The sequence below is a fragment of the Aquarana catesbeiana genome, linkage group LG11 (assembly GCF_042186555.1).
Source record: "Aquarana catesbeiana isolate 2022-GZ linkage group LG11, ASM4218655v1, whole genome shotgun sequence".
NCBI lineage: Eukaryota > Metazoa > Chordata > Amphibia > Anura > Ranidae > Aquarana > Aquarana catesbeiana.
The window spans coordinates 284,068,200-284,093,422 of NC_133334.1; the positions used below are offsets into that span (position 1 = coordinate 284,068,200).

The 25,223-nt window shown below is 51.1% G+C and overlaps 1 protein-coding gene across 1 annotated transcript in view; it reads right to left on the reverse strand.

Annotated features, from left to right (window-relative positions):
• The window catches only part of LOC141112882 (piezo-type mechanosensitive ion channel component 1-like), a gene marked incomplete at its 3' end in the record, with an annotated part of 127,466 nt that overhangs the window by 25,453 nt on the left and 76,790 nt on the right, over positions 1 to 25,223 (reverse strand). The window contains 13 exon segments of the mRNA XM_073605984.1: positions 776 to 846; positions 976 to 1,065; positions 4,366 to 4,534; positions 10,662 to 10,758; positions 12,560 to 12,803; positions 13,281 to 13,434; positions 15,748 to 15,852; positions 15,938 to 16,142; positions 17,216 to 17,416; positions 18,803 to 18,928; positions 20,445 to 20,621; positions 22,822 to 22,982; positions 23,718 to 23,845. Coding sequence (XP_073462085.1) covers positions 776 to 846; positions 976 to 1,065; positions 4,366 to 4,534; positions 10,662 to 10,758; positions 12,560 to 12,803; positions 13,281 to 13,434; positions 15,748 to 15,852; positions 15,938 to 16,142; positions 17,216 to 17,416; positions 18,803 to 18,928; positions 20,445 to 20,621; positions 22,822 to 22,982; positions 23,718 to 23,845 — 1,928 coding nt within the window.

Consider the following 25,223-nt stretch of genomic DNA (forward strand, 5'->3'; position numbering starts at 1 on the left):
ATCAGGAACAGCGATCTCTCTCTGTACTCCCAATCAGTCCCCTCCCCCCCCCAGAGTTAGAAAACACCTCCCAGGGAACACTTAACCCCTTAATCACCCCCTAGTGTTAACCTCTTCCCTGCCGGTGCCATTTATACAGTAATCAGTGCATTTTGATAGCTCTGATTGCTGTATAAATGTCACTGGTCACCAAACAGTGTCACTAAGGTGTCAGATTTGTTCGGCGCAATCCCGCTAAAAATCGCAGATCGCCACCATTACCAGTAAAAACAATTTAAAAAAATAACAAGTCCCTAAATCTTTCCCCTAATTTGTAGATGTGATGAGTTTTCCACAAACCAATCAATAAACGCTTATTGCGATTTTATTACCAAAAATATGTAGCAGAATACTTATTGGCCCAAACTGATGAATACATTTGTCTTTTTATATATTTTTTTTGGATGTTTTATAGCAGAAACTAAACAAAATTGTTTTTTTTTTTTCAAAATTGTTGCACTTTTTTTGTTTATAGCGCAAAAAATAAAAACCGCAGAGGTGATCAAATACCACCAAAAGAAATCTCTATTTGTGGGAAAAAAAGGACGTCCATTTTATTTGGGTACAACGTCGCACGACCGCACAATAGTCCGTTAAAGTGACGCAGTGCCGTATCGCTAAAAATGGCCTGGTCATTAAGGGGGGTAAATCCTTCCGGGGCTGAAGTGGTTAATGCTGAGACTATTTATCTATAAAGCTTTCCTATCTTTCCAATGAATGTGGCGGCAAAGCGTACCAGTCTCCTTCGGCTCGCTCTGCTTCCTCCCCTGGTGGTAACGTTCTTGTTTCGCACGAATTCTCTCCATCCTGTAGAAGAGAAAATGTAAAAAGTGATTTCTACAATCTCATTCTTCGGATTGTGTGTCACATGTGAGAAATCTGACTTCAATCATCCGGATCAGCTATGATTGGCTAGAATGGGGTTGGGATTCTTACTGCTTCTTGAGCTGGTTCAGCGATCGTTTCTCCGTCTCGTGGTGGAAATCCATGTTCTTCCTTATCTTGGCCATATACAGCTCAAAGCCCCTACAATGAAATACAACCAGGTGAGATTTAGTGACGTCACATAAAACGTTCTCATCCTGTCCGTCAGAAGACCCCCAGGAGTCATGGAACCAAAACCAACATATGAATATTCTGCCTGTTATAGAAAAGTGACAGAAAACGACATCAGAAAGATTTGTGATCATCACCGACAGGCTATTCAATTCCCACTCAAGCTAAAAATCTTTATTAATGCAGTTTTTGTTGGGGTGTCCCCACTTGGAAGATTATTCCTCACTTCCTGTCCAGGTGACACAGGTGAGAGAGAACAGGAAGTCAGCCATGCCAGGTGCACAACCAGCATTTCTAGTCCTCAAAGGTTATAATTAGGAATGAGGTGTGTTTGGATCTCAATCTGAAGTCCCCTCAGCGATCCCGCCAGGATGTTGTCACCTGTACCGGGTCAAATATCTACAACATTCCTCACCCTGCAGGAACATGAATACAAGGGGAAGGTATACATAAGGGGCAGGGCAAGGAATGCCTCGGCCATTTATGATTGGCCCAGTACAGTGACGATCCTGGCGGATCGCTGAAGAGGGATCAGATCCAAATTCACCTGAGCTCATTTCTGGTTAGAATTCTTCCCCACTTTATCAAAGATGGGTGGAGTCTGTCAGACCTCAACATGAACTCCAAGCCTCCCCCTTCCCCGTATCCTACACTGGCACCAAGCATGGGGTGACGTCACACCCGTATCCTAACCCTTTATACTGGCACCAAGCATGGGGTGACGTCACGCCCATATCCTAACCCTCTACACTGGAACCAAGCATGGGGTGACGTCACGCCCGTATCCTAACCCTCTACACTGGCACCAAGCATGGGATGACGTCACACCCGTATCCTAACCCTCTACACTGGAACCAAGAATGGGATGACCTCACACCCGTATCCCAACCCTTTATACTGGCACCAAGCATGGGGTGACGTCACACCCGTATCCTAACCCTCTACACTGGCACCAAGCATGGGATGACGTCACGCCCGTATCCTAACCCTCTACACTGGCACCAAGCATGGGATGACGTCACACCCGTATCCTAACCCTTTATACTGGCACCAAGCATGGGGTGACGTCACACCCGTATCCTAACCCTCTACACTGGCACCAAGCATGGGATGACGTCACGCCCGTATCCTAACCCTCTACACTGGAACCAAGCATGGGGTGACGTCACGCCCGTATCCTAACCCTCTACACTGGCACCAAGCATGGGGTGACGTCACGCCCGTATCCTAACCCTCTACACTGGAACCAAGCATGGGGTGACGTCACGCCCGTATCCTAACCCTCTACACTGGCACCAAGCATGGGGTGACGTCACGCCCGTATCCTAACCCTCTACACTGGAACCAAGCATGGGGTGACGTCACGCCCGTATCCTAAATCTCTACACTGGAATCAAGCATGGGGTGACGACACAACCGTATCCTAACCCTCTACGCTGGAACCAAGCATGGGGTGACGTCACACCCGTATCCTAACCCTCTACGCTGGAACCAAGAATGGGGTGACGTCACACCAGTATCCTAACCCTCTATACTGGCACCAAGCATGGGGTGACGTCACGCCCGTATCCTAACCCTCTACACTGGCACCAAGCATGGGGTGACGTCACACCCGTATCCTAACCCTCTACACTGGCACCAAGCATGGGGAGCCATCACGCCCGTATCCTAACCCTCTACACTGGAACCAAGCATGGGGTGACGTCACACCCGTATCCTAACCCTCTACACTGGAACCAAGCATGGGGTGACGTCACGCCCGTATCCTAACCCTCTACACTGGAACCAAGCATGGGGTGACGTCACGCCCGTATCCTAACCCTCTACACTGGCACCAAGCATGGGGTGACGTCACACCTGTATCCTAACCCTCTACACTGGCACCAAGCATGGGGTGACGTCCCCTCTACACTGGCACCAAGCATGGGGTGACGTCACGCCCGTATCCTAACCCTCTACACTGGAACCAAGCATGGGGTGACGTCACGCCCGTATCCTAACCCTCTACACTGGAATCAAGCATGGGGTGACGTCACAACCGTATCCTAACCCTCTACGCTGGAACCAAGCATGGGGTGACGTCACACCCGTATCCTAACCCTCTACACTGGAACCAAGCATGGGGTGACGTCACACCCGTATCCTAACCCTCTACACTGGAACCAAGCATGGGGTGACGTCACGCCCGTATCCTAACCCTCTACACTGGAACCAAGCATGGGGTGACGTCACGCCCGTATCCTAACCCTCTACACTGGCACCAAGCATGGGGTGACGTCACACCTGTATCCTAACCCTCTACACTGGCACCAAGCATGGGGTGACGTCACGCCCGTATCCTAACCCTCTACACTGGAACCAAGCATGGGGTGACGTCACACCCGTATCCTAACCCTCTACGCTGGAACCAAGCATGGGGTGACGTCACGCCCATATCCTAACCCTTTATACTGGCACCAAGCATGGGGTGACGTCACACCCGTATCCTAACCCTCTACACTGGAACCAAGCATGGGGTGACGTCACACCCGTATCCTAACCCTCTACACTGGCACCAAGCATGGGGTGACGTCACACCCGTATCCTAACCCTCTACACTGGAACCAAGCATGGGGTGACGTCACACCCGTATCCTAACCCTCTACACTGGAACCAAGCATGGGGTGAAGTCACACCCGTATCCTAACTCTCTACACTGGGACCAAGCATGGGGTGACGTCACACCACATTCTTGGTGTCAGCGCAGAGAGTTAGGATAATAAAAATAATAATAATAATGAGATATATTTATTTTTTACTAGTATTGGCGGCAATCAGCGACTTATAGTGGGACTGCGACACAGCGGACAAATCTGACACCAAGTGACACTTTTTGGGGACCAGCGACACTAATACAGTTATCGGTGCTAAAAATATGCACTGTCACTGTACTAGTGACACTGGCTGAAAAGGGGTTAACATCAGGGGCAATCAAAGGATTAAATGTGTTCCCTGGGTGTGCTTTCTAACTGTGTCCCAGTGGACATTGCATCGGCCAGACCCGCTGATTGGCTCCCGTTGCGTGCGCCCCAGGCCCGGGACCTTTAGATCACATACCATGTACGTAATCTGGTACAGAGCGGCCGCCCTGCTGCAGTAAAACTACGGCCGGCAGTCCGCAAGCGGTTAAAAAAACGCAGAGAACTTTTTTGTGTCAGGATATAATATAGTGGTAGATGTGAAGATATCAATGTAGGAGGTTGTCTGGGATTGGCTGTGAGAGGAGCCGACCTGAAGGCTTGCAGGGAGGAGGCGCGAAGGTCATTGACCACATGCAGGAAGTAGGAGCTGAGGAAGACTCTTCTCTGCAACAGGAGGAAGAAGAAACAGATACTGTCCCAGATGATTCCGGCTTCTTCCACCGGCAGAGGACATTCATGACCTTTGTCCACTTCATGAGCTGATGGAAGAAAGAGAAAGAAAAGATTCTCAGCACAACATTTCCAAGTACAAAAATGACCCCTCAATACCCGAAATACGACCCCATGTCAGAGGTGAGGGGTGTCCGGTGAGGGGTGTCCGGTGAGGGATGTCCGGTGAGGGATGTCCGGTGAGGGGTGTCCGGTGAGGGATGTCCGGTGAGGGGTGTCCGGTGAGGGGTGTCCGGTGAGGGGTGTCCGGTGAGGGGTGTCTGGTGAGGGATCTTATTATTACCGCAGGATGAGAAAACTGTGTGCAAAAGTCTGAGAACGACCTTTATTGCCTCCACCATGACCGGCCTCTTCATAGACATTCCATATAAAGAGATTTCCACCTCCAACCTCCTTATATGGAACTCGAGGGACCGGCCAAGAGACCGACCCAACCCAACCCAACCCCTAGAGAATATATTACATCACCAATGGCAAGCCAGGTCTTCTGAGCCAACATCAGTCCCCAACCCCCAATCAGTCCCCCGATCCCCCATCAATCCCCCGACCTTCCATCAGTCCCCCGACCTCCTCACATCAGTCCCCCGACCTTCCATCAGTCCCCCGACCTCCTCACATCAGTCCCCGACCTCCTCACATCAGTCCCCAACCTCCTCACATCAGTCCCCGACCCCCCATCAGTCCCCCAACCTCCCATCAGTCCCCCGACACCCCATCAGTCCCCCGACACCCCATCAGTTCCCGGACCTCCTCACATCAGTCCCCGACCTCCTCACATCAGTCCCTCGACCTCCTCACATCAGTCCCCGACCCCTCACATCAGTCCCCGACCCCCCATCAGTCCCCCAACCTCCCATCAGTCCCCCGACACCCCATCAGTCCCCCGACACCCCATCAGTTCCCGGACCTCCTCACATCAGTCCCCGACCTCCTCACATCAGTCCCCGACCTCCTCACATCAGTCCCCCGACCTCCTCACATCAGTCCCCCGACCTCCCATCAGTCCTCTCCCCCCCCCCTGACCTCCCATCAGCCCCCAGACCTCCCATCAGTCCCCAACCCCCCATCAGTCCCCCAACCTCCCATCAGTCCTCTCCCCCCATCAGTCCCCCAACCTCCCATCAGTCCCCCGACCTCCCATCAGTCCCCCGACCTCCCATCAGTCCCCCAACCCCCATCAGTCCCCCAACCTCCCATCGGTCCCCGACCTCCCATCGGTCCCCGACCTCCCATCGGTCCCCCGACCCCCCATCAGTCCCCCGACCCCCCATCAGTCCCCTGACCTCCTCACATCAGTCCCCCGACCTCCTCACATCAGTCCTCGACCTCCTCACATCAGTCCCCCGACCTCCTCACATCAGTCCTCGACCTCCTCACATCAGTCCTCAACCTCCTCACATCAGTCCCCGACTCCCCATCAGTCCCCCGACCTCCTCACATCAGTCCTCGACCACCTCACATCAGTCCCCGACCTCCTCACATCAGTCCCCGACCCCCCATCAGTCCCCCAACCCCCCATCAGTTCCCCGATCCCCCATCAGTCCCCCGACCTCCTCACATCAGTCCCCCGACCCCCCATCAGTCCCCCAACCCCCCATCAGTCCCCCGACCTCCCATCTGTCCCCTGACCTCCTCACATTAGTCCTCGACCTGCTCACATCAGTCCCCCGACCCCCCATCAGTCCCCCGACCTCCTCACATCAGTCCTCGACCTCCTCACCTCAGTCCCCGACCCCCCATCAGTCCCCCGACCTCCTCACATCAGTCCCCCGACCTCCTCACATCAGTCCCCGACCTCCTCACATCAGTCCCCCGACCCCCCATCAGTCCCTCAACCTCCTCACATCAGTCCCCGACCTCCTCACATCAGTCCCCCGACCCCCCATCAGTCCCTCAACCTCCTCACATCAGTCCTCGACCACCTCACATCAGTCCCCGACCTCCTCACATCAGTCCCCGACCCCCCATCAGTCCCCCAACCCCCCATCAGTTCCCCGATCCCCCATCAGTCCCCCGACCTCCTCACATCAGTCCCCCGACCCCCCATCAGTCCCCCAACCCCCCATCAGTCCCCCGACCTCCCATCTGTCCCCTGACCTCCTCACATTAGTCCTCGACCTGCTCACATCAGTCCCCCGACCCCCCATCAGTCCCCCGACCTCCTCACATCAGTCCTCGACCTCCTCACCTCAGTCCCCGACCCCCCATCAGTCCCCCGACCTCCTCACATCAGTCCCCCGACCTCCTCACATCAGTCCCCGACCTCCTCACATCAGTCCCCCGACCCCCCATCAGTCCCTCAACCTCCTCACATCAGTCCCCGACCTCCTCACATCAGTCCCCCGACCCCCCATCAGTCCCCCGACCTCCTCACATCAGTCCTCGACCTCCTCACCTCAGTCCCCGACCCCCCATCAGTCCCCCGACCTCCTCACATCAGTCCCCCGACCTCCTCACATCAGTCCCCGACCTCCTCACATCAGTCCCCCGACCCCCCATCAGTCCCTCAACCTCCTCACATCAGTCCCCGACCTCCTCCCATCAGTGCCCCAACCCCCCATCAGTCCCCCGACCTCCTCACATCAGTCCTCGACCTCCTCACATCAGTCCCCGACCCCCCATCAGTCCCCCGACCTCCTCACATCAGTCCTCGACCTCCTCACATCAGTCCCCGACCTCCTCACATCAGTCCCCGACCTCCTCACATCAGTCCCCGACCTCCTCACATCAGTCCCCGACCTCCTCACATCAGTCCCCGACCTCCCATCAGTCCCCCGACCCCCCATCAGTCCCCTCACATCAGTCCCCGACCTCCTCACATCAGTCCCCGACCTCCTCACATCAGTCCCCCGACCCCCCATCAGTCCCCTCACATCAGTCCCCGACCTCCTCACATCAGTCCCCGACCTCCTCACATCAGTCCCCCGACCCCCCATCAGTCCCCTCACATCAGTCCCCGACCTCCTCACATCAGTCCCCCGAACTAGGGCTGAAACAACTAATCGATTAATCGACAACTAATCGATTATGAAATTAATCGATTACTATTTTCATAATCGATTAATCGGCCAGTAACATAATGGGGTTGAAAAAAACTAAAATGAGCCCTTTATAGTACAAAAAGAGCAAATAATTGCTATTGCATATGTTACTTTCACAGTTCTACAGTAAAAAAATGAACCCCTTACAGTAGTGATTATCTGCTTTTTTTTTTTTTTTTTTTTTGTAATATAAAGGGCTAATTTTAGTTTTTTTAACCCAATTGGCCAAAAAAAAATGCAAAAACGCAAATCGCCGCAAAATCACGTGCGCAAAAATCAAAACGCACAGCAAAAAGCACTGCAGAAACAGATCAAAAGCAAACTGCCTAGGTGTGTACTGAGCCTTATGCTGGCCACACCGATCAATTTTCAGACGAGAATATTCAGACGAAAAGTCTTTGTACATTCGCTGAATGAAAGAATGTTGTTTGAAATTTTTACTTGTTTTTAACATTCTGTTTTTAAAATGAATGTAATTTCTGAACGAAAACCACATACACTGTCTGATAATTCCTTTGACCAAGAAGTTTTCTATTTCCAAATTTTCCCATCACTGTGGTTGAAAATGAACGGCGACCTGACCCCACTAATGATTAGAAAATCGAACGAGCGTTCTTAAAATTAATTAATTTTTTTTTGGAGGAAGACATTTGATCTGAGTCTGATAATATTTATCAGATTCACCCTTTAATAGTATATACAGTATATCTCTTCTGTCTGTTATTCTCAGGGTGGATTAGATATTTTGCTCCCTAACCATATAGTTGGTTATTTATATTTACCACTGCATACAGATATAAGGATAAATTGCCTTTTTTTAAAACTTTACATATTAACTAAATTATACGCCACACTTTTTTTTTTTAAGGTTATTAACCGATTAATCGATTAATCGAAACAATAATCGGCCAACTAATCGATTATGAAAATAATCGTTAGTTGCAGCCCTACCCCCGACCTCCCATCAGTCCTCTCCCCCCCCGACCTCCCACCAGTCCCCTGACCCCCCCATCAGTCTCCCAACCCTCCATCAGTCCCCCGACCTCCCATCAGTCTCCGACCTCCCATCAGTCCTCTCCCCCCATCAGTCCCCCAACCTCCCATCAGTCCCCGACCTCCTCCCATCAGTCCCCCACCTCCTCCCATCAGTCCCCCACCTCCTCCCATCAGTCCCCCGACCTCCCATCAGTCTCCGACCTCCCATCAGTCCCCCAACCTCCTATCAGTCCCCCGACACCCCATCAGTCCCCCGACACCCCATCAGTCCCCCGACCTGCCATCAGTCCCCCGACCTCCCATCAGTCTCTGACCTCCCATCAGTCTCTGACCTCCCATCAGTCCCCCGACCTCCCATCGGTCCCCGACCTCCCATCGGTCCCCGACCTCACATCAGTCCCCCAACACCCCATCAGTCCCCCGACACCCCATCAGTCCCCCGACCTCCCATCAGTCTCCGACTTCCCATCAGTCTCTGACCTCCCATCGGTCTCCGACCTCACATCAGTCCCCCAACCCCCCCATCAGTCCCCCAACCTCCCATCAGTCCCCCGACCTCCTCACATCAGTCCCCGACCTCCTCACATCAGTCCCCCGACACCCCATCAGTCCCCCGACCTGCCATCAGTCCCCCGACCTCCCATCAGTCTCTGACCTCCCATCAGTCTCTGACCTCCCATCAGTCCCCCGACCTCCCATCGGTCCCCGACCTCACATCGGTCCCCGACCTCACATCAGTCCCCCAACACCCCATCAGTCCCCCGACACCCCATCAGTCCCCCGACCTCCCATCAGTCTCCGACTTCCCATCAGTCTCTGACCTCCCATCGGTCTCCGACCTCACATCAGTCCCCCAACCCCCCCATCAGTCCCCCAACCTCCCATCAGTCCCCCGACCTCCTCACATCAGTCCCCAACCTCCTCACATCAGTCCCCCGACCCCCCATCAGTCCCCCGACCTCCTCACACCAGTCCCCGACCTCCTCACATCAGTCCCCGACCCCCCATCAGTTCCCCGACCCCCCATCAGTTCCCCGACCCCCCATCAGTCCCCGACCTCCCATCAGTCCCCGACCTCCCATCAGTCCCCGACCTCCTCACATCAGTCCCCCGACCCCCCATCAGTCCCCGACCTCCCATCAGTCCCCCGACCCCCCATCAGTCCCCCGACCCCCCATCAGTCCCCCGACCCCCCATCAGTCCCCCGACCTCCCATCAGTCCCCCGACCTCACAAATGTACATTTGGCTGAATGGGCACAATTCCCCCAGACACCCTCCAAAATGTTGTAGCTCTCCCAGTAGGATGGAGGATGTTTAAGCCGCAAAAGAGGTGAAATCTGTATTAAAGCGGAGCTCCACCCAAAAGGGGAAGATCCACCTCTTTGCCTCCGCCTCCCCCCCCCCCCGCTGCCACATTTGGCACCTTTCGGGGGGGGGGGGGGGGGAGCAGGTACCTAATTTTGACAGATACCCGCTCCCACTTCCAGCTGACTTTGCCACAGGAAACTCATTTGGAAGTTCGGCCTCCTTCCCCCGCCGCTGGGCCATTCACAAAGAGCAGCACAATAAAGAACCTTCACTGCTGGATTCCCTTACCCAAGATGGCGGCAGCAGCACCCTCCCTTTACATTATTACCCTCTTACCTGTACCACGGGGTTGTCTACAAAAAACATTCTCACCTGCCCAGCAAATCCAGCGCTGTCTGGTGTAAGCCACCGCTCCATCTATGATCTCCATCTTCTCATGTGACGTCACCCGGTCAGGTGTCTCCTCTGGGTTCTGTGAGCCGCCCCCCTGACGATATACGGGAACGCATACACAGCGTTACGTAGATTTTCCTGGTGAATGAGCAGTGAGGCCGAGATTCTCGGAGGCCTCCAGGAATGTTCAGGTGGAAGGGGACTCATTTCTCATGTAGGTGATAAAGTAGGAAGTGCGGGTTCAGATCCCGCAGAAAAGGAACGTAACCCCCAAAAATGTTTTCATGTCTAGTTGTGTAATTGGGGGTCAGTCCAAGTGACAGGAGAGGGAGAAGGTGCTTTAAATAAAGTGCAGATTCCATCATATAGTGTGGTTCCCCCCCCTCTATTCTTCGGTTTGGCGCGGCCCATACTCACGGTTGTAGTAGCCCTTGACGGTGCAGACCAGGCTGAAGAGTTGGATTACCCAGCAGAAGTTGTTCTGCATTTGCTCCACAAACACACACGAAAAAAGCTGGAAGACGGACAAATACAAAGACAGACCGGGTTACAGTGGGCTATACAATATATATCTATATACACACAATACTACAGATGTGGTGGATTAGAAAGTGAAATGATCGGAACATACAACCGTCCACCAATGGCTTCTATCCTAACCTTCAGACTACTGATGGGAAGTCACTTTGATCGATCATTTTGGGATTTAAACCCAACTTCTTAGCTACTAAATGACAATCTATGTCCACTGAGTGCCATGCGTGGCCAGACCGTCTCCATGGACAATGGAATGGCAGTTGGCAGAGCTTAGCAATGACATCAAAGAAAGTCAGACCCCAGAAACTAAATCAGAGGGGGGCACAAAAACTGATAATAGATGTAATGGCAGCCATCTTGTAGTGCGTCTTTCTCTAGAAGGGTGTCTTGACTTCTGTGGGCTTTTCATCTCATTTAGAGGTCAGTGCAGGGAAGGTGACTTGCTTCTGCATTCCCATTGACTTACATGGGGGAGGAGCAGATCCAGACACCGGCTCTCTGTGCTTCAATGGCACCGCTGGTTACAGCTCTGCTTGTGATTTAGGCTGCACACCTGTAGAATAAGGATGAGCTCCGGCCTGTTCACACAGCCCACGTGCCAAGACCCCAGGAAGTCGGCATTGCAGAGCGCTAATCACAAGCAGTGAGACATTGATAGTCCCGATGTGCGGCTGCAGAGATCAGGAAATGTCTCACTGCCTGTGATCAGCACCGTGCCGACTTCCTGGGGGGCTCTACACGTGGGCTGTGCCGACTTCCTGGGGGGCTCTACACGTGGGCTGTGCCGACTTCCTGGGGGGCTCTACACGTGGGCTGTGCCGACTTCCTGGGGGGCTCTACACGTGGGCTGTGCCGACTTCCTGGGGGGCTCTACACGTGGGCTGTGCCGACTTCCTGGGGGGCTCTACACGTGGGCTGTGCCGACTTCCTGGGGGGCTCTACACGTGGGCTGTGCCGACTTCCTGGGGGGCTCTACACGTGGGCTGTGCCGACTTCCTGGGGGGCTCTACACGTGGGCTGTGCCGACTTCCTGGGGGGCTCTACACGTGGGCTGTGCCGACTTCCTGGGGGGCTCTACACATGGGCTGTGCCGACTTCCTGGGGGGCTCTACACGTGGGCTGTGCCGACTTCCTGGGGGGCTCTACACGTGGGCTGTGCCGACTTCCTGGGGGGCTCTACACGTGGGCTGTGCCGACTTCCTGGGGGGCTCTACACGTGGGCTGTGCCGACTTCCTGGGGGGATCTACACGTGGGCTGTGCCGACTTCCTGGGGGGCTCTACACGTGGGCTGTGCCGACTTCCTGGGGGGCTCTACACGTGGGCTGTGCCGTCTTCCTGGGGGGCTCTACACGTGGGCTGTGCCGACTTCCTGGGGGCTCTACACGTGGGCTGTGCCAACTTCCTGGGGGGCTCTACACGTGGGCTGTGCCAACTTCCTGGGGGGCTCTACACGTGGGCTGTGTGAACACGCCGGAGCTCATCCTTACTGTAGAATTACTAAGGAGTCTCCCTCCCCCTGTTGGATTTTTGCTGTGGAAGATTAAACAGGAGGGAGTAAGGATAGACGGTGACAACCAATTCTCAGAGCCAAGAAATAGAGCAATAAAGATCTTACAGAAAGGGTTCCCAAGAGACATCAAGACACCGAGATCCACCTATAACAAAAAGCATTTGGTGGAGCGGCTCCACCTGAACCAGACATCATTATTACCGATTATTGTGTATAACAGATTTCACACAGACCTAAGAAATGTGTGAGGAGAAGGGAATATCTCACCGATAGCAGGTTCTTGGAGAGGATCACCGTGATGTTATAGATGATCAGACAGTCCCAGAGGACAAGCCTCGCCTTCAATGGCTTCTGTAGAAGAGCTGTGCCGGAAAGGAGAAGGTAGAAGCAGGACATCAGGTATCCCAGGCCAAAGACACTGATCCTTGTGGCCCCCGTGACAAAGACAATGGCCAGGACAAACCAGAAGAGATAGCGGAAGACCACCACCTTCAACATGTCCAGGTATGACCTGCAATGACAGTTATGATGTCAGATGAAGCCCACAGAACAAATGATTGCAGCTACAAATTACACACATCGATCGATTCACAAAGGTGAGCATGGACCACACACATGGCGAATATTCAGTGAGCACATATTACGAGTTATTACTGATTTTACTTGGTCTTCCATGTTTTTGTCATTGTAATAAATCTGGTGTTTGGTAGGAGAACCACTAGAGGGAACTCTCAGTAGCTCAGTGCAATTAGTCTTCTCCCAGCACCTCCTGAGATAAGGAATCAGCCAGGAAGGGAACACATTGCTTTCAACGAGTCCTCTGATCCCATTTACATTGTAAGGTGGAGTACAGCGCACCCCTCTGTGCACCGCTGCAAAAACCAGGAAGAACGGCCTAAAACAAGGCTGGCCTCATGAAGACAGATTATTTGTGGACTGGCCCTTTAAAGCCTCAGTAAAGAAGAATGCCAGAACTGGAAAGTCTCACCGGCAGTTGATGAAGTTGGGCACCAGATTGGGCTGGTTACCAGGGAACTGGATTTGCCCCGTATTCTCTCCAGCCACTGTGTACCATTCTTCTTTCTTCTCATTCACAAACACCTTCCATTGTTGGGACGCACACAGAAGCAGGAGGAAGTCATCTAAAGGGAAAAGAATCGGCAGCGTTAGTAATAGGGAATGGTGGAAAACGCATGGAGATCGCCAAACGAATGGAATCCTCACCCAGGTACAAGGGGGACCAAGGGATGGGACCGAGGGACGGGACCGAGGGATGGGACCAAGGGACAGGACCAAGGGACGGGACCAAGCGACGGTGCCAAGGGACGGGACCAAGGGAAGGGACCAGACCAAGGGACGGGACCAGACCAAGGGACGGGACCAGACCAAGGGACGGGACCAGACCAAGGGACGGGACCAAGGGACGGTACCAAGGGACGGGACCAAGGGACAGGACCAAGGGACGGAACCAAGGGACGGGACCAAGGGACAGGACCAAGGGACGGAACCAAGGGACGGGACCAAGGGAAGGGACGGGACCAAGGGACGGGACCAAGGGACAGGACCAGACCAAGGGACGGGACCAAGGGACGGAACCAAGGGACGGGACCAAGGGACGGGACCAAGGGACGGGACCAAGGGACGGGACCAAGGGACAGGACCAAGGGACGGAACCAAGGGACGGGACCAAGGGAAGGGACGGGACCAAGGGACAGGACCAAGGGACGGAACCAAGGGACGGGACCAAGGGATGGGACCAAGGGACGGGACCAAGGGACGGGACCAAGGGACAGGACCAAGGGACGGAACCAAGGGACGGGACCAAGGGAAGGGACGGGACCAAGGGACAGGACCAAGGGACGGAACCAAGGGACGGGACCAAAAGACGGGACCAAGGGACAGGACCAGACCAAGGGACGGGACCAAGGGACGGAACCAAGGGACGGGACCAAGGGACGGGACCAAGGAACGGGACCAGCTAAAGGGGAGGTTTAGTCAGAAAATGAAGCCCTTCTAGATGACGTCAGGCCGGCCCCTTTGCAGGTAAATCATTAAATATAAAGGTCTATACTTTGTATTATCCAGTAATACTCTCACCTCGCTCTGCACATGCTCAGTTGCTCTCCATTTTTAGGCACTGCTGAGATTGTAGAGACCGATCGGCTGACAGCCTTGAAGTGGAATGAAACCCTCCTCTCCTTTACAGCCAAGAAAGCTGCTTCTGTTTGATCTGCAGTTGTCATGGTGCTGCACATGTGATCAGTTATGACTCCAGCCATTTGATGATTTGATAGATTGGTTGAGGACACAACCAAATGTGACAGTTAGCATTCCCGACATTCCAGGAATGTAACTGTTTTTTGAAACCGTTAGTTCAATGAGCTCAGTTCAGCTTTATGATTTACTGCTGCTCAGGGGATCTGGGCTTCAGTAAAATGGCCGCCTCCAGCAAAAAGAAACACGAGCAATGCTGGAGGCGATATGCAGCACACACCAATTTTGGCAGCAGAATTAATAATGTGGATTTATCACGTTCCACTTTAACTTCCATTAACTTTGTTTTATGAGTTTATTTATATGTGTTGTTTACAAACTCGCAATTTCCCATCCTAAGTGGAACTAGAGACAGATAAAAAACAGAGTCCAGCTTTACAGACATAAATAAAACATGTTCATGTATTTTTACATATGATTGTTCCCGTGACTTTATTCTTTCCTGGAATCCGCCACATAGGACTCTGAACCAATCAGGGCTCTGCTGGTGAAAACATCGCTCACACAAAAGAATCGAAGGGGTGACCTCCCCAATCTTCCTACAACGTCCAATCACTGGCTGGGGCGGGGCTTTGACCAGTCTGTCCCCCCCCCCCCTATTTGATCAGTCTGTGGTGTTTAGTGACAACGCATCGGTAAGAAGGTCCCGGACCTAAATGTGTTGTGCCAATCTCTCATGTGTAAGAAAAGATGATGAACCAAAGTACTTTCAGATGGAAAGGTCAATAGGAACGGGAAGGGATGAGTTGTCTTCCTACTAAACCAACCACCAAGCCCACCAAGCACCAGACCCACCAACCACCGGCCCCACCAACCACCGGCCCCACCAACCACCGGCCCCACCAACCACCGGCCACCAGACCCACCAATCACCGGCCACCAGACCCACCAACCACCGGCCCCACCAACCACCGGCCCCACCAACCACCGGCCACCAGACCCACCAACCACCAGACCCACTGAAGACCAGGCCCACCAACCACCACGTCCACCAGCCGCTAGGCCCACCGACCACCAGACCCACTGCACTCTCTCTCCACAAGCTAACTTTTGACCCAGATTCAGGGAACAAAGGGGGAGCCATGATTGATTTTCAATCATGAAAAATCCCTGAAAGCAATGAAAAGCACTTCCTAAACTCTCACTAATGAATCGATCATCCTGGATCGCGGCACACTTACAAATGAGGACGTTGGCTTTGGGAGGAGTGAAGAAGTCTGGCAGATACATCCATTTTATCAGAGCCGAATTGACGGGAACCATCTTGTCCCACCTCCAGGGGTATTCTATCATTGAGGAACAGAAACATGCCGGGTCACTAACATGTCAACGATTGTCACTTCAACAAAGATCGGGACAGAGAAGACCCACCTATACAGAGCACCGGCGGCATTCCCAGACACAGCAAGTACTGCAAGAGGAGGAAGAAGACCAGAAAGACGCAATACTTGGGCCACAATGTAGCGATCTTCTCCCTCTGACGTCGAGTCAGGATCACAATCAGCCAACAACCATGAAAGATCACCATGAAGTTCATTCGCTGGCCAATCACGTTTACAGTCATCAGGAAGCAAATCTGAAGAGAGATAAGAGGGATGAGATTGCATTACACTGCCGTACTAATGAAAGAAAGAGAACGAACGATCCGAACACATCGAATGGATCGAGAACATAAAGCCCAATGGTCCCCAGTGGCCAAAATATATATCTGTCGCCTCAATCACTGCTGTCTTAACCACGTCTGTGCAGGAGAGTATAAGAGAGGGTATAGGAGACAGTATAGGAGACTGTATAGGAGACGGTATAGGAGATGGTATAGGAGACGGTATAGGAGACGGTATAGGAGAAAGTATAGGAGACGGTATAGGAGAAAGTATAGGAGACTGTATAGGAGATGGTATAGGAGATGGTATAGGAGATGGTATAGGAGAAAGTATAGGAGACGGTATAGGAGATGGTATAGGAGAAAGTATAGGAGACGGTATAGGAGATGGTATAGGAGAAAGTATAGGAGACGGTATAGGAGATGGTATAGGAGAAAGTATAGGAGACGGTATAGGAGTGAGTAGAGGAGACAGTATAGGAGACGGGTTACACTTCCCATACACCTGGATTTAGTACGGGTTATACTTCCCATACACCCGGATTTAGTATGGGTTATACTTCCCATACACCCGGATTTAGTACGGGATACACTTCCCATACACCCGGATTTAGTACGGGTTATACTTTCCATACACCCGGATTTAGTACGGGTTATACTTACCATACACCCGGATTTAGTACGGGTTATACTTCCCATACACCCGGATTTAGTACGGGTTATACTTCCCATACACCCGGATTTAGTACGGGTTATACTTCCCATACACCCGGATTTAGTACGGGTTACACTTTCCATACACCCGGATTTAGTACGGGTTACACTTTCTATACACCCGGATTTAGTACGGGTTATACTTCCCATACACCCGGATTTAGTACGGGTTATACTTCCCATACACCCGGATTTAGTACGGGTTACACTTTCCATACACCCGGATTTAGTACGGGTTATACTTCCCATACACCCGGATTTAGTACGGGTTACACTTTCCATACACCCGGACTTAGAATACAATCACCGTTTATCTTCCTCCCGGAACTCACCTCCAGACCGAACTTGTAGAAGAAATAGTTGATAAAATACTTGATGCAGTTTAGGAGGCCGTGATCCAGATGTTGCCGCCAAACCTCGGGGAACACGGTCTGATTGGGCGGCACCTCCAGCTGATGGCGTTTGCGGTAGAACGTTTGGTGACGGTAAACAATGGCTTCAAATACCAGCAGAACCAGAACCTGCAGGTGATTCTAAAGGGACACAATAGGACACAAAGCTTATTCCTCCATTTATAGAAGACGTCATCTGCGTATTCTGAGGGACGTTCTACAGACAAATCACCACAACTAGCGAAATCCCTGAGATCACAGCAATGAGGAGGAATTCTGATTGGTACAATTCACTAAACTCCGCCCAATAGAAGATAAATCACTTCTTCTACCCGGATGTAAGATGATTCAATGTACTGGGGGGGCATTTTTTTAGGGCGAATTGAAAAATGTTGAGGATAATTATTGATGGGTTATAAAGCGACACAATCAATTCTCTTTGTTCATTATAATGAATAAAGTGACTTTGTACTAAGAAGAAACATAGAAATGTACCAGTAGATGCCTACTCACACCTTGCTGGTACTAACTCACTGCTTCTAGGTATGGGGGTACACGTAAGACCCCCCAACTTCTAATAATCCAGCCCTCACTGCCTAGGTGGTCAATCCCTAGGGCCCAAGGTTAGCGATATGAGAGAAGTGGAGGTGGGTGCGATTATAAGATTTCAGAGGGATCTCAAGGCCTCCAGAGGGGGTTCTGGTTGTCTTGGTTCCCTCCACCATCCCCTAAGTTACTATTGTGTCCTGTTGTGACTCGGGGTCAGTGGGAGAAACCCCCACAACGTGGCGGAGACACCGATGACTGACACCCCCAGAAGATTGTGATTCCTCATCATAGCCGTGTTTGGTGGCAGAAGAAGAACCATCCTCTAAGGATGAGCTCCGGCGTGTTGGCACAGCCCATGTGGAGAGCCGGCCAGGAAGTCGGCACGGCGCTGATCACAAACAGGGAGACATTTCCTGATGTGCAGCTGCAGAGATCGTGGAAAGTCTCCCCGCCTGTGATCAGCGCCGTGCCGACTTCCTGGCCGGCTCTCCACATGGGCTGTGCCAACACGCCGGAGCTCATCCTTACCTCTAATTTCTATACAAGGAAGACATTTCTGCTTGATTTTAGAGATATATTGTAGTTACTTTTGGCGTTTTATTTTCAGGGAGTGCGTGTTTACTTTATTAAATAAAAGACCAACGGCAAAGAAAATCCGCCAACTGAATGAATAACATGAAGAGAAGATGAAATCTCTTTCTTTTAACATAATAATTAAAACATAAAAGTTGCTTTCCAGCTTTTTAAATCTGCAGCTTTCATTAAAGTAATCCCTGGTGATCCTGCCATGAGGTTTCCTGTTCAAGCACTTCCTGTTATACTTCCTGTTATGGGGTGAGAAGGGTCTCACTGATGAGGTAGAAAGGTCGATAATATGAAAAGCTTGTAATGATCAAACTATCACTGGCCGCCTATGGAGACCTCGGCATTCAGAAGATGTTTCATGATTATAAAATACAATTGGGGGCGCCTCTGTACCTGAATGTACCCCAAGTTGGGGTGACCTTTGCGGATTCCAAACCAGTTGGCAGGATCAATTGGTGAGTGATACAAGGCTGAGTTCTGGATCTCTTCTTCCAGGAGGTTGGTGCCATTGGGAAGAGGCTGAAATAAAACCAATAATAATGTAACATATTCGCTATTGGTGCAATCACTAAAAAAAAGAAAGAAGATCATTTAACCACTTGCAGACCGCGCTATAACCAAAAGACAGATACAGCGCGGTCATCCAGTCCTGTGGCACGCAATGGGTGTGCCCTGGGACCGCTGTGTAGGCTCTGTAACACAGCTGATCACAGATCGGGGTACAGGGCCAATCACAGCTGATCACAGATCGGGGTACAGGGCCAATCACAGCTGATCACAGATCGGGGTACAGGGCCAATCACAGCTGATCACAGATCGGGGTACAGGGCCAATCACAGCTGATCACAAATCGGGGTACAGGGCCAATCACAGCTGATCACAGATCGGGGTACAGGGCCAATCACAGCTGATCACAGATCCGGTACATGGCCAATCACAGCTGATCACAGATCGGGGTACAGGGCCAATCACAGCTGATCACAGATCAGGGTACAGGGCCAATCACAGCTGATCACAGATCGGGGTACAGGGCCAATCACAGCTGATCACAGATCCGGTACATGGCCAATCACAGCTGATCACAGATCGGGGTACAGGGCCAATCACAGCTGATCACAGATCAGGGTACAGGGCCAATCACAGCTGATCACAGATCAGGGTACAGGGCCAATCACAGCTGATCACAGATCCGGTACATGGCCAATCACAGCTGATCACAGATCGGGGTACAGGGCCAATCACAGCTGATCACAGATCGGGGTACAGGGCCAATCACAGCTGATCACAGAACAGGGTACAGGGCCAATCACAGCTGATCACAGATCGGGGTACAGGGCCAATCACAGCTGATCACAGATCGGGGTACAGGGCCAATCACAGCTGATCACAGATCGGGGTACAGGGCCAATCACAGATCGGGGTACAGGGCCAATCACAGCTGATCACAGATCGGGTACAGGGCCAATCACAGCTGATCACAGATCAGGGTACAGGGCCAATCACAGCTGATCACAGATCGGGTACAGGGCCAATCACAGCTGATCACATGTGAATAGACTTGCCACTTATCGGCATTCCTTTCCTCACGCTGTGTCTGTGGGAGGAAAAGAGAGCAGTTAACTGACAAGTCTGTCAGCACATCATTTACACTGATAATCAATGCCCAGGTTATCAGTGCCACCCCATCAGAGGGTTGAACAAGGTTACCTGGGAGCTGCCGGGCCATCCCTAAGGGGTATACAGGAGAAAAGCCAGGCATAGCAATGGCAGCTGAAGACAACATGGGCAGAGTACAATAGGGGGCGCCCACCAAGTGTACAAAAACATTCCCCAGAACTCGCCCTATTAATCAGCAAAGATGACCAGTCTAATGTACAAGGTAAAAACCACAGATCCAGTTTGCATACCTGTGGAATATACCGGATCATTTTTGCAACCAACCAGAGTCTTCCATTTCATATCCAACTCTAGGCTGGAATCTTTCTGAATGTCAGACATTCACCCGTCTTCTACTTAGCGGCCCATTGGGACTCACCTGTGTGCAGTTTATGGAGTAGTCCTCCGGTTCGACAATAGTCAGCTGATATAACATCTTACAGACGATGATAATGGAGGTCCAAATCGTACACAGACTGGACGCCATGTGCTGGAAGCGGGAAAACGGGACGGCAAACGCCCAGAGAATGACGAAGAGGAAATTCATCACAGAAACCTGAACAGCAAATAGAAAGGTCAATGTCCTCATCACCTCGATGTAACAATACGGAATATATTGTAAAAGGAGAAACAAAGTCAATAAACATGAACTGCCCCCAGAACGAATATTTCACTATTACAAGGGTTCAATCACCCCCCCCCATTTCTAATCCCTCCCACAGACCCCAATGTAGACATTTCAGTAGAGAAGTTGGTTTCCCCCCCTCCCCCGAGGACATAAAATGAAGGTTTCAGTCTTTTGGAGCCGGACAAATGTTCTGCATCTCACAAAACAAGAACATCGGGACTTTCCAGGTGCCACTTCAATACAAATCCACACACCAAATGTTCAAAAAACATTTCTTTTATCAAGTAGAAAAAGTCATTAAAAGTTGTTTATATGCATAGAACCATGAAATGCGCTTATTTATCTATTCCGTCTTGAGTTAGTGTCAGAACTAGGATCTCCTGCTGGTGGCACTGTGCTTCCCTGGCAGAGGGTTGTAGTTCCAGGGTCCACCAGCAGGTGTCTCCCAGCAGATCCCAGTAATCAGTCTCCACCTGCTGCTGGCTGCTGGAAAGGTATTTAGTTCTTCCTCTCTATTATCTTGGTGCTTCAGTGTTTTGCCTGCTAGCCAGATACTGCTTGCTAAATTATACTGCTCCTGATCCTGCCTTGTATCTACTCCCCTGGTTCCTGATCCCGGCCTTTGTTTCCCACTTCCTTGTATCTCTGATCCCCGGTGTCACCCTGTTTTCCTGTGTTCCCCATTGTGTATATATTGTATATAGTTTGTTCTCTAGTTAGGCTGTTACTTATTTAGATTGCTTGTATTTTGTCGCCGGTCATCTATTTACAGACATACTGTATACCAGATCGACGCGTTTTATAGCACTAATTATGCTGCTTCCTCCGGAACTTGTGGAGGATAAATCTGAAGAAATATAAAATCTCAAAACCTCTTCATAGTAAAGCATCGTTCACATGTGTGAAGAGGATGGAAAGAAATAAAAGAGAAGCTGGACCTGAAGGCTGGTTGTCCTCTAATACCGGCTGGTAGTAGTTCTTGTCAATGGATCTTGGTCCGTCGAAAAACACGAAGTGGGGGGTCGTCCCACAGGAGTCAACACCCCCGACTTTACATAACCAGAGGAAACAAAGCGCCAAACGATCAGTTGAAAACCCCTTATATCCTTTATTGATGGCAGAGAAGTCAGATCGGGGATCAGGTTTGATTGTACAATTTGGATTGATAAAACCTCCTGGACAGATATCCTAAATACGGGTGTCTGTGCAGAGTATATATATATACACAGGGTGTCTATGCAGAGTATATATATATACACAGGGTGTCTATGCAGAGTATATATATATATACAGGGTGTCTATACAGAGCTCACCGGCTGTAGAATAGCATTGCTAGAGACATTATTAGATGGCCATTTACCTCTACATATTCACCAGAGCCCTGACGGAGGATTCTTTGACTGATGAAACGCGTTGGATACTATTTTTCCACTGGTTGTGTTTTCACTGGCAGTAATAAAAGATATTTGGAGTTTTGAATTGATTGGCACCTTGTTGATGTGTGGAGGACGCCCAGGACGCGGATCCAGTGCTCAGTTCTAGGTGTTTGCTCTCCTCCACACACAGAGGGGTGAGATTTTAATATGACGAGGTTTTGGGAATGTGTAAACATTATTGATGAATATTGATCTGATTATTGATATTTCACCAAACTAAAATTTTGTGGTAAAGGGTTAAAGTCCAGTCCTGGATATAAATAAAATATAAGAATTTAATATATCACACGTTTCAGAAGAAAGCGGCTCCGATCTGCAGAGGCCACACCCCTCTAAATACGAAGAAGACACCAAAACCTCATCTGTGAATCTGAGCTGATAACGATTGGACTGGGAGGATTGAAGGTCTGTGGTCATGTCACGACTTCTCCAGACACCTTTTACCCAACCGAAAGGTGGAAAAATCAATCACTGAAAATAACATGGAGGAGGGGAGGCACCGGAGCCGCCGGGTCATTCCATAAACGGAGGCGGTTCGGTTCTTTGTAATGCAGCCATGCATGGTCTCTGTAATGGGGGTGGGGCTGCTCAATGGTGATTGCTCGGCGGTCACCACCACCTAAGACCTTGCTATAACTCACTTCAGAGGTCTATGCATCATGTTCAGTTCAAATGCTACCAGCTGAACTCACCTCCAGAAGGGCCACCCACACATTGTACAGGGCCACCAGTTTGAGCACATGCAGCTCCAGGATCCGCCATAGGAAGACCTGAACCTTATGCAGGAGCTCGGAGAACTTGTAGAAGAGGACGGTGAGGCGCTGAGCAACCAGATCCCACTTGCTGAGATTGTCTGAGAGATAAAACAAGAAGACACATTAATATTCAGACAGAAGAAGTACGGAGCTCAGAGCATCGGGGATTTCATTGGCTGAAAGGAACCTATAGAGTAATAACTATACAGATTTTGGCTCCTCCCTCTAGTGGTTATATGTAGTTACTGCACTAACTCGGCAGACGACTCGCATTCTCCAGGATAATAATCTCTGAAGACGTGTCGGGGGGTATAATGAAGCGGAATACACGCTCCTCTGGTACACATTCCCCGGGGGGGGTTGTTTCCCGGCCAATCACAGGCTAAGCCTGAGCAGGGAGGCGTTCCCAGCCAATCATAGGCTAAGCCTGAGCAGGGAGGCGTTCCCGGCCAATCACAGGCTAAGCCTGAGTGGGGAGAACCGCCATTTCTGAGCTTTGCTTCCTATACCGCCGTCCTGTCATCCTCATCCCTCGGCTTCAATCATTTCTGAGTCACTGACCGGGAAGAAGCACCGATCAGGACTTCACCTGGCATACGATTGTTCCAGGTTGGCAGTCAAAGTATAGAAGTCAGGGAAAGCCAGGCAAACAGCATTTTCTGGAGTCGCTCAGCCCAGAGTGGTATCCTATTGGACTGCAGTGATGGCACCAGAATGAGTGTGACCCGTCCAAAGGCCGGTTCTGGTCCAGCAGAGGGACGCCGTCACCTTCTCCTGGTCACACAGCACATTGAACTCTCATTGGTCAGTGGAATTACTCTTCCTGCTCTCACCTCCATGAAGGGACCCGTCTTCAGCGCGCTCCTCCTCCTCCTCCTCTTCTTCCTCCTCCTCCTCTTCCTCCTCCTCCTCCTCTGTGGTGCTGCCAGGAGCCGGCACCTCTTCTACTTCTGGTTCCGCTCTAGAAATAGAAGGACAAGGTATATTATTTTTTTAGCTTTTAGGGTGAAGACTTCTGGAAGCCCTATGGCCGGGTTATAGGCAGTGCGGGACACCACATGCGATTCTTTGCAGTGCGATTTGACCACATTCATTCTGTATGGGCTCCATTCACACCACACAAGGAAGGTGCAGCCATCTTTTCTTCCGCATGAGAATCGGATCACCTGGGTGTTCACAATTCTCACACTGCGTCTTGCGATCTGTTTTGGGGTGACACTGGCGGCAGATCACATGGACAGAGTACAATTCCTGTGCAGTGTAGGAAATGCGAACGATTTGCTGCATTTCCTGCACCACATATACAATGGGGAAATAACGATCGTCTCCCCTGCAGATTGTGTAAGTTTTGCCCCCTTACATAGAAATGAAGGGTCTATAATTTTTATCATAGGTGTATTTTATATGATAGAGACAGAATATCAACCAAAAATCCAGAAAAATTACACAATACAAATGTTATAAATGGAGTAAAATAAGTATTTGATCCCCTTAGTAGTTGGTGGAGAAACCCTTGTTGGTGATCACAGAGGTCAGACGTTTCTTGTAGGTGGTGATCAGTTTCCACACATCTCAGGAGTGGCAACAAAGGAGTGGCTGAAGAAGATGCACATGAAGGTCATGGAGTGGCCTATCCAGTCTCCAGACCTTAATCCTATAGAACATTTATGGAGGAGATGAAACTTCGAGTGGCCAAGAGACCTTCAGGATTTAGAGAAGATCTGTAAAGAAGACAAAATCCCTCCTGAGATGTGTGGAAACTGATCACCACCTACAAGAAACGTCTGACCTCTGTGATCACCACCTGTGAACTGAGCCTTACATCAGACATGAAGGTTTCATCTACATCTGTGGCCTCCAATCCTCGGCTACTTTACCAGGCAAAGCTGTAGGACTCGCTGTGTCAGTGCCCCCCCCCCCCCCCCCCCCGAATCTTACTTTCCCTTATACTTTGGGGGGCAGGAAGGGGCACACAAGTTTCGGAATCCTCAGGAAGTGGAGAAGTTTTACCTGTCAGAACGGCTTGGGATTTGACCTTCAATAGCGGGGGGGGGGGGTATTAGGGGCTGTAGGGGGGTATTAGGGGCTGTAGGGGGGGTATTAGGGGCTGTAAGGGGGGTATTAGGGGCTGTAAGGGGGGTATTAGGGGCTGTAAGGGGGTATTAGGGGCTGTAAGGGGGTATTAGGGGCTGTAAGGGGGGTATTAGGGGCTGTAGGGGGGTATTAGGGGCTGTAAGGGGGGTATTAGGGGCTGTAGGGGGGGTATTAGGGGCTGTAAGGGGGTATTAGGGGCTGTAAGGGGGGTATTAGGGGCTGTAGGGGGGTATTAGGGGCTGTAG